This window comes from Cupressus sempervirens, chromosome 8 (genome assembly GCF_028749045.1).
Source record: "Cupressus sempervirens isolate cs-2001-9-10 chromosome 8, ASM2874904v1, whole genome shotgun sequence".
Taxonomy (NCBI): domain Eukaryota; kingdom Viridiplantae; phylum Streptophyta; class Pinopsida; order Cupressales; family Cupressaceae; genus Cupressus; species Cupressus sempervirens.
In genome coordinates this window covers 308,606,768-308,619,759 of record NC_143125.1, presented here as the reverse complement: position 1 = coordinate 308,619,759, position 12,992 = coordinate 308,606,768, and the positions used below count along the sequence as shown (strand labels likewise).

The 12,992-nt window shown below is 35.9% G+C and overlaps 2 protein-coding genes across 4 annotated transcripts in view; one reads left to right on the top strand and one right to left on the bottom strand.

Moving 5' to 3' along the window:
• LOC149542630 (mitogen-activated protein kinase kinase kinase 1-like) overlaps positions 1-12,992 on the bottom strand; it is a 50,206-nt gene that overhangs the window by 17,932 nt on the left and 19,282 nt on the right. For all 3 annotated transcript variants that reach the window (XM_089797514.1, XM_089797515.1, XM_089797516.1), the window contains exons 2-6: positions 6,841-6,925; positions 6,501-6,563; positions 5,965-6,122; positions 5,693-5,768; positions 5,521-5,580 (exon numbers count right to left, since the gene is read on the bottom strand). In XM_089797514.1, the coding sequence (XP_089653640.1) occupies positions 5,521-5,580; positions 5,693-5,768; positions 5,965-6,122; positions 6,501-6,563; positions 6,841-6,925 (442 nt within the window). The remainder of the gene's footprint in view (positions 1-5,520; positions 5,581-5,692; positions 5,769-5,964; positions 6,123-6,500; positions 6,564-6,840; positions 6,926-12,992) is intronic.
• LOC149542631 (uncharacterized) lies at positions 7,306-12,054 on the top strand. Its single transcript, XM_089797513.1, has 6 exons — positions 7,306-9,411; positions 9,551-9,783; positions 9,899-10,051; positions 10,200-10,600; positions 10,738-11,143; positions 11,278-12,054. The coding sequence occupies exons 1-6, from the start codon at positions 8,738-8,740 to the stop codon at positions 11,856-11,858; spliced, it is 2,448 nt and encodes an 815-aa protein (XP_089653639.1). The 5' UTR covers positions 7,306-8,737; the 3' UTR covers positions 11,859-12,054.

The window sequence follows — 12,992 nt, the reverse complement described above, 5'->3', positions numbered from 1 at the left end:
AATAACCAAGATGAGTGTCAAGGCCTCAAAGACACATCATTGAGGAACATCAGTAACTATCCCATAAGCTCCGAATGCAATATGTTTACATCCCTTTGCCAATATATTTCATGCATACTACCTTCAGATTTGTCATTTTCTTTATATATTCTTTGAAAAAATGCAGTATATATTTATATGTATATTAAATGTAAATATAAAATAATGGTGAATTATATGCTACCCCATTTTTCCTATATTCCCTATTCCCCATTTGAATCTATCACTTGTGTCCTTTACTTGTCTCCTAGGTCCCTACATCACCTAAAGTACCTGACTCCTAAATTTGCACACATAATCTAATTCCTGAGGTTTTTCTTATCCCTCCCCCATTCATCTTTATAATGACTCACAAACCAAAGCAACCGTGAATTAGGTTTGGGGCATTTGATAAGACTAAAATAGGGAAGTATCACAACATGCCACAATGCTTTCATCATTCCAATTTGATAGAACAGAATGTTTGCATGCAAGCAAACATTATTAGTTGATGGAACACCTGCAGAGGCATAAAAAATAAGCATTCCTTTGTTAATACTTTTTGCAGTGAAAAACCTGAAATGTTGATTTGGTTGTGAAAACTTCCTCTCCTATGACACTTAGCTTGAAGCTTACATTTTGCAATGAGCATTTCTTATGGGTGGAAGATGGTACATTAGGTTATCCTCACTAATTTCAACATCATTCATCACGTGGCTTGAGGTTTCACTTGGTACAAGTAAGGTTGTGCTCCCACCAGCAACAGGTCAAAAAAACCATCATACTGCTTGCCCTAAATGAAACCAGTCACCCCCCAGCCACAAGGGTAAATGCATATTACAAGACTTTCCACTAGTACAAAGATTCCTTCAATCTTGAATGTTAAATGTGATTCTCAATAGACTATCTTACTAGACCCTACTAACCCTCAAAAACTAGCCAATGAGCACTGTTTAATCTTCTATCACTCCCTTCACAACAACTAACGATGGCATCAATGACTTCATCATTTCAAGTCCAAACAATGATACTCGATGATCTCCAATTTGACACGGCATCTTCTCTTTGGGGTTCTTGTTCCCCCTTCTTAGCTATATCTACTAGTTTATTAACCACTTGGGTTGGTGACCTCTTGTTGTTTTGTATATATTTGTTTTCCTTCTTCCTCTTTGTGGGGCATTTCTAGGTTTCTTTTTCTCTCTTTCATTCCTTTTCACTTTTTGCAAACCCTATCTTCTGTAAAAGGTACCTTTCTTCAAACTCACCTAAATTGGCACCCATAGGCACCAAATTCTCTCTTTAGAAGTAATCTCATAAGTTTTCCATATCTAGAGAAAGTGATCCCAAATGCAGGTAAGCAGAAGAAAGACAACTGGGAAAAGCTCCCTCTTGGAAGGGTTCCCCAAACAAGAAGCAAAAAATTTGACGACCATGTCCTAGCTTCATTCATCAACTATGTCAACAAGGAGATACAAAACCCATACATGTGCATAAGTATTCACTGATTCAGATTATGTGTAAGGTAGTGAGGGTTTTGGATGAGGTAGAAGTATCAAACATACAAGAAATCATGCAAGAAATAATGTTCATTGATTGTCAACCAGATGCAAACAAATTCCAGTATGGTTCAAGGTCTAAGCTGCAAGTATATGCTATCAAATATTGAAGGGTATTTTCTTCTTCACAGAGGCCATAATATAATTGAGATGTCATTGCATAGGTATCAAGGTGATGATAGTTACCATGACCATCCGTTCACTTGAGGGCAGAGGGCTCTGACCCAGGGAAATTAGGCTTTGTGTCCACACATGATTTTTAAAACAACCATTAAGAACTTGCCACCATTTTTATCAGCTAGAAATGAAGAAGGAAAAATGGAGGAATCGAGTGACAATATAGAGATAATAGAGAAAATGAAATAAGATTCAAGTGTGTTGGAATTTGTAGCTGCGATAGAGATCTTTATCTCTAGAAACATGGATGTTATTATCGTTATGGTCACCTTCGGCTGAAAAGGACATTTACGATAAGTCGCAACATTAAATATTAAGACATGTATCACACAACATGTGTTGAGGCATGGAAATACGAAGAGTTGTATTTGAAAATTAAGAGTCATGTTTTGGGAAACTCAAGAGGCCTTTAGTTGTAATGTGAAGAGTCTCTCTTGTGTTATGTATATTGCTTCATGCGAAAGGCATTGGACACTTGAATTTCATTATTAATAAAATGATCTTTTATTGTGTGTGGCTGGGGTTTTCCCAGGATATTTCTATGCGTCTCTTGTTCTATCGTGGCTATTTATTATTTCTGTTTATCATTATTTTCTGGGTTCAAAATCCCAACAAAGTGGACCAGAGTCTGGTGAAAATTAGTTTTCCTTTTAGCATGGCAGTAAGGAAAATTCATAGGGCATCAAAGAAGGAAAATTATCTACTTCCAGCAAGAAAGTAATGAAGCTTTTGGTTTCATTAGTCATCATAGATGGAAAAAACAGATTTTAACACTGGTAAACCTACCAATTTGCAATCCCCTGGATAAATAGAAAAGTGAAAAAACTTAATATACTTTCTCCTCTTCGTATGTTTTAGAATTGTTCTCTCAAAGTAGATATTATGGTAGATTATATAAAAGCTGTTATATTACCAAATGGATTTCTAAAGAATTTCAACAGATATGGTTAAGTCGTTATTATTGCAAAATGTTTTCAAGTATTTTGTTTTTAAAAAATGGTAAGGAACAATGTTAGGAAAAATCATTTCATATGTATCCTTTTCGAAAGGAAAAAAATTCTTTTGAGAATCAGTTTCTCGCCAACAATACTAGGATGTTTATTCAATTACCTGATCTCTCTTATACAAATTTCCCATACATTTCTTGCTTCAGCTCAAATATGATTCTCAAGGTGCTCGATGGAATAGGAATAATCCAAAATGCCAGTCCAGCAAATGAGACATATGAAAGCTCTCAGCCCTTGAAATTTACTATATACTTAAAATATTATCGGGGATTATGCTGAAGGAAGGTACTAGAAACGATGTAAGGAAGTAATCTAAGGATGCAAGTAATTTGGCAAGACAAAGGAAGAGTAAGAAAGAGGTTGGACATATCCCAGGGGTGGCAGTTTTATAATAGTTTTAAAGTTTAAACCCTTGAGAATTAATTAATGTGCAATAAAATGTTTTTGATATGGTCCCATTGAGGGTTATTGCCATTGGTGACTTGACTTTCCCTCAATGTTCCTCACCCTAGGAACGTAAGCAAAATACATTAATAAGAAGTTCAACTATGAAAAGTTTAGTGCAGCAGAATTTGAAGCAGTTGACCATTTCCACAATTAAACCTTCAGGGACACATTACCTGCTATGCAATACCCATGAAACTGACTTGTGAAATATTTTGGAGTACATAGAAAACCCCATATGCCTCAAGCTAAGAATATATAAATTAATTCTTCACTAGATAAATCTACAAAACACGAGTAGAATGGTACATGTATGCTTCCCTGAGTCTTTGAAATCGAAAGGATGCATTTACAAGACGCCAAAAAGGTTTCCAGATTTTTGGGATCAGCATATGGATATCAAATATGACATATAAAAATACATGAAAAATATTAGTTTAATAAGAGCTTTTCAATTGTATAATAGAAAAGTTAAACAGAATTAAACATTCTAAAAAACGAAGTTCAAAAACCATTAACATCCGTGGCATTAAAAATTGAAGACAGAACATTCAACATTGAGTATTAAATTGAAAACAAAATCGAGAATTCGGTAGAACGTTGGATACAAATATAGATGCCTAACTATTATGCCCTCAATGATCACAGAAAAAAAATTGTTTATGAACATGGCCCCGTGCCCATTTTTCCTTACAAATATTTATTTAACTAATTTCAATTAAACTATTGCTATTGTGGGTGTGTCAAGACATCCCCAACACAAATATGGGATGCCTACAAGATAACAAACAAATTTCAGACATCCTCCTTATGTAATGAAACAAGGGGAGGCAAGTGAAAACATGACTAAAAGGGGGGCATTCTCATGGAAATGTAAGGGATGATTCTTTTATCTCTGTTACATTGTTATAATCCTATATCATGCTTTACAAGAATGTCGTGTAATGTGTAGTTATAGATGAGATTTGCATCTAGTTATATCTCAAGAAAAAATTGAATATAAGTACCCTAGGGATGTGCCCCCATAGTTTAAGACTGTAAGGACAAGGAACATTTTGGGGACGGGTAGAGATAAAACATCCCCTACCCATCCCAACTTTTCTTTTTGGGGGATATTTCACAAAATGCACCTATTTTATGAAACCATATGGGGGCATCTAGTCACGTGGACATCCCTAGAAAAGAAAAACTGGAACAGATAGAGAATATTTTGTCCCTATCCCTCTGGCCCAAAACTGTCCCCTATTCCCATAGCATTACAAAAAATATAGGTACAGATCACAAGGTAGACTAGCCTGCATTCAATTTGCATTTGATCAATAGCTAGATTGGCATCCCACCATAGATATACATTACATGATAGTCTTTAAAAATATGACGTAGGATATAAGAATACAAAAGAATTAAGGAAATTGTGTCTCGCTTAAAGTTTTACAAGTATATCACCCTATTCTATCACATTACCCTTGTTTTATTACATCACCAATGTGTTTCAAAACTTGTTAGGTGTCTTGTAGACATTCTTATTTGGCTGAGGGAGGGGGGATTTGACACTTTTAACACACTGTGTCAATGTTTGATTAATAAAGAAAAAAAAGCATAGTAGCAAGAAGAGGGGGCCACTCATATAATTATCTGTCCCCTGTCGCTGTCAAGTTTGACTTGTCAAAAAAGAAAACTTGAAACAATTATTATATTAATATATATTATTTTTTTAAATTCCTAATCCTCTGTGAAAGGCCCACAAAACCACCCAATGTAAAAAAATGTTACTTCACTCTCAACACGATCATTTTTTAGTTTTCATTATTTGTTATTTGCATTGTTACAAGATGGAAAAATGGCACACAATGGAGGTTTGTATAGCCTAAAGGCCTTAATTTGAGAAGAACAACAGAGTTTTCTCTTGGGTTTAACCTCATATCAGGATAGGCTGTTTGCCTCTCAAACCCATTGGGTGCTGCCACATCCAGATCCCACACTTTGGCTTTAAAAACAAAGAGACACAGTTTTCTTTTGTGCTGGCAAACAATGCTTTTTTCCTAATTCTTTCCCAATTAAATCCCAGAGTAATTGAATCTCATTTTTTTATTTCTTGGGCTTGTTGGGTCAACTATGATTGCAAGCAATGCTACTATTATAAGCCATTTTGTTTTACTATTCATAATTTGAAATTGCCGATGTAAGCAAACAAATCAGTGTTGAAGCAAGCTTATAGAATACAAAATCACATCGAAATCCACATCAACAAACTTAATTGATGGATACCTCTATAATTCATGAAATGAAAATATGATTTCACTTTCAGAGACACTAACCTCAGGAGCCATCCAAAATGCACTTCCTTTACATGATTTCAGTTCATCCCACTTGGATGTCTGTGGTTCAAAGAAATAGCTTGTTGAATGAAAAGCAAAGTCAATGACAACTGATAAAAAAATATAACTGTGAGACACAGTATATCTAGAAGATTTCCATTAACAAGCTTACCTCTTTAGCCAACCCAAAATCAGCAAGCTTTATTAGGCCATGAGCATCAACTAGTATATTAGCGCACTTTATGTCTCTTCAGAATATAAAAACGTTCACCAGTTAATTTCAATCAGACAAAGATTAAGCAGCTGAATTAGAACATTAATCTATAAGTTATACAGAAGATTACTAGGTAATATATTTATTTATTATTCCTTTTTGGACATAGAGTACATTATAAGTTTATAGCAAATCAACATAGAAACTAAATATTGATAACTATTAATCACCTGTGCATCACATTTCTCTCATGAAGGTACTTTAATCCAGTTAGTATTTGTCTTGTGTACGCACGAACCTGGGTATCTCTTAAATTGTATTTTTGGTAAAGCGATGCTAGTGAACCCTGTGTTACCAGCTCAAGGAAAATGTATAATTTGTCCACTTCCTGCATGCAATCAAACAAAGTGCATATATATCACTCTGAATCTAATGCCACACCACCCCATAAACTTGGGAGTGTCCTAGACCGCATACTGTACAGTCACAAATGTATATCATCAACAATAATAATTTAAAATGATTTACAGATGTTCCTGTCATTAAGAAGATTTAAAATAGAATGCAACTCATGGATGATTAGATCTATAAGGTTAACACAGTAACAAAAACAACAAATTGCATATATTAAAATTATTGATAAAAAAAAGAAGAAAAATCTACAATGTTTTCCATGTCTTCAGTGAATGACTGTAAAGCCAACAATTTGACTATAATGATAAATATTTGAAAGGTTTTTAAGGGTCAACAGTTGCATAATATTTACCTTATCAGTACCAAGGTACTGCACAATATTTTCGTGTTCAAATTGACTTAGAAGAGCAACCTCCTGCAAATACCTTAAAAATTGTGAGACCTTCAATACCAGAAAATTATATATTTTCCTGGACACCAGTTTTAATTGGTAAAAGTTAAAACTGTAACAGCATATGCTAGCTAAACTTTGTATCTTTGTCCACAGCACGAATCTTGATATATATAAAATTGTCCTATATTCATAAAAATTCAAAGCATAATAATGAGAGTTCACTTTAGAATCAAGTAGAACAATTGAATACTAACTTTGTCTTATTCAACTATTTTCAATTAACATGATTGTATCTTACCTGCTCAAGTTGAGAAACAGACTGTTTCGCATTGATACCTTGGTCTACAAGAGAAACTTCCTTAACTGCAAAAAAGTATCCATCACTGCAAAATAGTAATACACAATATAATGTCAGGATACAAGAAGAATGGTTTTCAGAATACAATCCTTGAAAGAAGAAATGAACACTCGTGATCATCAATTAGCATATTTATATGTTGACAGGAAAATTAACTTCCTAAAACTGTTATTAATTACTAAACACTGCATTAGTAGACATATCTCAGAAAAAGAAAAGATATGGGCCATCATAATCAGAATCTATATCACTTATATCTCACAAATCAGTGTCTCAGAAGTGAGTATTAAAGATCAGACGTTAATAATAAACTATATAAATCAATTATAATGAATATCATCTATTAGTAATTTATGAAAACAACAAGATCTAGTAGAAATGACTATTGGTGGGTGGGTGGGTGGGTGTGTCAATAACTCTTGAAATATGTAGATAAGCGTTATATAAAATCATCCCAACATTACCATTCAAAAAGAAAGAATCTAAGTTATAATTTATACCCCATAATGGACTGACGCATGTAGCAAGTCATATCATCTCTACATGACCTTTGCCCACTCGTTATTGCATCCTCTGTTCACTGCACTAGTCATTGATCATGGCATATCTTCAAATTATGTATATACTCTTTCTATTATTTGACTTGTTATTTTCAATAGTTGTGTACCCAATAATTTTAGGCTTCATTAAATCATTCCATTCCAGGTGTTGAAGATGGTAGCTGCAATAGAGATCTCTGTCTCTGTTCAGCTGAAAGAGACATTTGTGGTATTATTTAAGTTAATATTATATAAAAAGACGTGTCTTACATCATGCAAAGAGGCATGCGTATGGATACGAAGTGTTGAATATTTGGAAATATGAAGGGTCTTGTTCTTGGAATTTGAATAAGCCTTTGCGTGTAAGACAAAGAGTCTTAACTCGATCTATTTATACAATTGCTTAGTGTATTGTAATACAATCAAGTGAAAGCTTTGTACTCTGAACATTTTTATTATCAATAAAAGTGATATTTTGCTGGTGTGGCTGGGTTTTTCCCTTCAAGTAGAATGGTTTTCCCAAGATAAACGTATTGAGTCTTTTGTACATTGTGTATGCTCTTTTATTGTTGTTTATCTCTATTTCTGGGCTAAAAACTTAACATGGTACCAGAGCCAGGTTCCTGTCAGCAATAAAGAGAGTTTTATTTGTTCTTTAGCTCATAGTTCCAAAAATCGCCATGAAATCGCCGAAATCGCGATAAGATTCATGGCTCCCGATTTTTTTGGAATCGGAAATCGCTGGTGGCGATTTTTTCATGTGAATCGCCTGAATCGCCTGAATCGGCGATTCATGGCAAAAATCGCCAAAATCGCCATCGTGAATCTCCAGAAATCGGCCGCGGCAGCAAGGATAGAAAGTTCAATTTTTAAAAAAAAACACATGTTTTATTTGCTTTCTAAGTTGACTTTCCTCTTTGTTATAACCCTAAAGAGCCTTCTATTTGCTTAGTATGAGTAGAAGAGAGGAAGAGTGAGAGAGAAGAAGAGAAAAGAGAATCCATAGGTTTCCAACCGGCAAGAAGGAAGAGCACCAAAGAGATCAGAAGTCCATTTGGGGAGGCCATAAATTGCATTGGGAGCATTAAGGAGTCAATATCAACACTCCTCAACTCATTCGCAAGAGGTAAGTGTTGGTTTTTTTTTTGCATGTTAGTGTAGTATGCATTTTTTGTTAAATTTTTTTAGTGTTCATTTGCAAATCTTGAATGTTTTTTATTTTTAGTTTTACTAAATTGCAAACTAGGGTTTGTTGTTTTGTAGTTTTTGTTTATTAGTTGCAAACTTTGATTTTTTACATGAATTTTTTTATTGCAGCAGCCCTTTGCTTTCATTTTCCAATTTCCACAATGGGTAAAAAAGATGAATGCTGGAAATATAATGAAGAGTTTCCTGGGAGAACCAAATATCAAACAAAATGTATATTTTGCAAAGAAAAAATAAATTCGGGAGGTATCTATAGATTGAAATACCACATTGCTGGCATACCTGGCCATGATGTCACAGTTTGCACTCAACAAACCGCTGAGGCAAAACGCTCTTGTTTAGTGGCATTAGAAAAAATTGAACAAGACAAGTTGACTAAGAAAATGCAACTTGAAGGGTTAAGAGGTATTGGCTCCCGTGCTCCCACATCCGCAACCGCATCTACATCTGCAAGTGCATCTGCATCAGCTTCCGCATCCGTAGGTTGTGTTGGGGAGGGTTCTTCTAGGCCTCCTTTTCATCCTAGTGCTAGTGCTCATGTGAGTGTTAGTGGTAGTCGGTCTCATACTGAGACAGAGTCCAACACCAACCTATTGCGGCCTAGAGTGCGGAAAAGCAGAATGGATAGTTACTTTGTGCCCCGCACTACTCCTGGCTCCCAACCCACGCTTGAGGGCATGGGTTTGAACAAGGAGATTCATGATGCTGCCAGAAAAGAGATTTGCAAATTCTGGTACTTTTGCAACATTCCATTTATTGCAGCCAGGTAATTGATTCTTTTTTCTTTGTTATCTTCAAAGTTAAAGTTAAAAGTAAAAGTAAAACTTTAATTATATCTACTTGTTTTATGATTTTAGTTTTTGACATCTAAATTTCTAATCAATATCATTATCTATTTGTGACAGGACTCCTTATTGGCAGAACATGATAGATGCAGTTGCCATTTGTGGTCCGGGGTTTAAAGCCCCAACTGAGGCTGAGTTGAGTGGATACCTCCTGGAGGAAATGGTTGAGGATATGAGGCATGAGCTTGAGGACAACCGAAAGGAGTGGATCGAAAAGGGTTGCACCATCATGACTGATGGTTGGATAGATAGGAGGGGAAGAACACTCCTCAATTTTCTTGTATCCTGTGGAGGTGATTGATCATTCTACTTTCCTACATACATAATTTTGAATCGTGATTGACTATTTCAAATTTTGATTTGTTGATTGCTAATAGTAATTATAATTCGTTGTTTTGTTACTTGTAGGATATACCATGTTCCTCAAATCCATTGATGCTTCTGCTCATGTAAAAAACGCCACATACTTATGTGAGGTTATTGAGGAAGTTATAGCAGAGGTGGGGGAACAACATGTGGTGCAAGTGGTGACGGATAATGCAGCAAGTTATGTTGCTGCAGGTAAACTTTTAACTTTTTAAGTTTTGAAAATAAATTTATTTGAATTTTGAACTTTTTCTAATTCTAACTTAGAATTTCTAAGTTTCCTAAGTTCTAAGTTCTAACATGTTTGAAATTTGAATTTCTAATTATCTTAAAATTGTTGTAGGCAAACTTTTGATGGAGAGGCACCCCACCATATTTTGGTCCCCTTGTGCAGCACACTGCCTTGACCTCATGTTGGAGGAAATTGGCAAACTTGAGTGGGTCAAGTCATGTGTGGAAAGGGCAAAAAACATATGTAAGTTTATTTATAATCATTCATTTGTCCTTAGCACAATGAGGAAGTACACAGGAGACAAAGAGTTAGCTCGTCCAGGGATCACGAGGTTTGCCTCGAATTTCATCACCTTGCAGTCCTTGTTGACATCAAGGGATGATTTGAAATGCATGTTTGTTGGGCGGGAGTGGATTTCATCTTCCTATGCTACGACCACTGCAGGGATAGATGTGGTGGATTGCATATTTGATGATGATGGTTTTTGGAAACCTGCTAGAGAAATACTTAAGGTAATTTTATTGCAATTTAACATTTAATATTTTACAATTTACTATGCTAATTGTTTAATGATTTAGTTTTACCTTATATTATTGAATTATTCTATGTTTAAGTTTTGACTCAAATTTTTGTTTTACTTTATATGTAGGCCACTGAGCCTCTTGTATCTCTCCTACGAACTGCTGATGGGGAGAAGCCCTCTATGGGCTACATATATGAGGGCATGGATAGGGCCAAGGAGGCCATTAGAGCTCAGTATGCAGGAGTGCAGGAGAAGTATGCCCCTATTTGGGACATCATTGATAGGAGATGGCAGAATCAGCTCCACAGACCCATCCATGCAGCAGCTTACTTTTTGAATTCGGCATTTCGTTTCCGTCCTGACTTCAAGGCGGATGAGGAGGTTCTCACCGGATTATATACAGTGATCCAGAGGTTGAGTACTGATGAGGATAGCAGTGCTGCAATTATTGAGCTTGATAAGTTCAATAATAAAGAAGGGCCACTTTTCTCTAGCAGGGTAGCCATAGATGCTCGGGAAACAATACAGCCAGGTAAAAATTAAATAATATATTCAATGTTCATGAATTTAGATTCTAAACTTAAAGTTGATTATGTAATTTTAGAGTTAACTTGTAATTTGTAATTTGTAAATGAGACTAATTATTTTTATTTTCCCTTATTTCAGATAGATGGTGGCAAATGTTTGGGGCCACAACCCCAAAACTTCAAAAAATTGCCATTCGTATTCTGAGTCAGCCAAGCAGCGCTTCTGGATGTGAGCGCAGTTGGTCCATGTTCGAACACATCCACTCGAAGAGGAGAAACAGGTTGACAGTGCAGAGGTTGAATGATCTTGTCTTCGTTCATTACAACCTCCGTCTTAGGATCAGACAGATTTTGGGCACTGACTCCTCTCCGATCATTCTGGAGGAGATTGATCCAGAATCAGAGTGGCTCACAGAGGTTGTAGATCCAGTCTTCACTGAGGAAGACCGTGCGTGGATTGACCAGGTGGATATAGAGGCTGAGGCAGCTAGAGCACGTTCTTCAGGCATTGGTAGACGCACACGTGCACGCACAGACACAGGCCCTAGCGACATTCGTGAGCCCATCTTATATGCGGGAGATATGGCTCGACAGTCCTCTAGGACCTACATTAGACGCCTTGCTACTAGGCAGACTGGATACTCAGAGGCTGAGGCTGAGGCTGTAGCCGAGCTTGAGGATGATGTTGAGGATGATGATGACTATGAGCCTGAGGCTTGAGCTAGAGCCTTGTTTTTATATTTTGTTTACAGATATTGATACTGAATCATTGATAGACATATGTTTCAAAGTTTCAAACTTTCATGGATCTTCATCTTAGATTCTTACATAAATTTATGATTTGATGTCTTATGGATCATCTTACATACATTCTATGATTTAAATCATTATGATCATTTGATTTCTATTTACTTCAGCTAGCCTACAATTTACATTTTAGAATCTTAGATAACATAGTTACGCATGTGATGGATTTTATGTTTCATGTTTATGTATGTTAAGTTTTAACTTCTATTTGATGATGTTATAGTGTGCTTAAGTTATATTCAATAAAGGGTGCATGAAATAAGTTTTAAATTGTTAAAATCTTTAAATTTAAAGGGTTTTTTCAAATTTGCCGATTCATCGCCGATTCATTGCCGATTCATTGCCGATTCACGATTCGATTCGGCCTTGCCGATTCCGATCCGATTCCGATTCACGTTTCTATGCTTTAGCTTATCTACTGCAGATTGCATTCCCTCTCTATGGTAGCCTCTCAGTTTTAAGATTTGTATTGGTGCTCAAGTCACCTCTTTATATCTGTTCAATTTTCTTTCCAAGTATTCTAACATTCTTCCTGCGATGATTATCAGAGATGAATGAGTAGGGTAGTGGTCTGGAGTAGAGTGAGCAAGAAGATGTGAATGCCTTAGCTGCTATTAAGCAAAAAGTTTGTTAAGAATTGTATGAAGATGTTTGAGAGACCTCAAAGCAATCTCAGGATTACTGTCCTTCTTGCATCGATAAGATGTGCTTCTCCTCCTTGGATGGCAAAATAGTTTAGCAATGATGAGCTGATGACCTCAAAGATTAAGCCTAGCGAACTCAGGGAAGTTACAGGAATTCCCTATGAACATTTGAGTAGCAAGCTTTTGGTATCCAATGATATAATCAGGAAGGAGTTCGAGAAGCTGTTTGGCAGTGGTTCTTTTATTTTCTTCGTCGCTTTCTACCTATCTGGTTTTTCATCGTCTAGTTTATAAAGCCATGCCACGTTAGTTTTCATAGTGACGTTAAGAAGACTGCCAATCGCTTTCAACTGCCGTCTCTTGCCATTGGAAGTAAGGCGATAAAATTTATCAGGTTATGTGG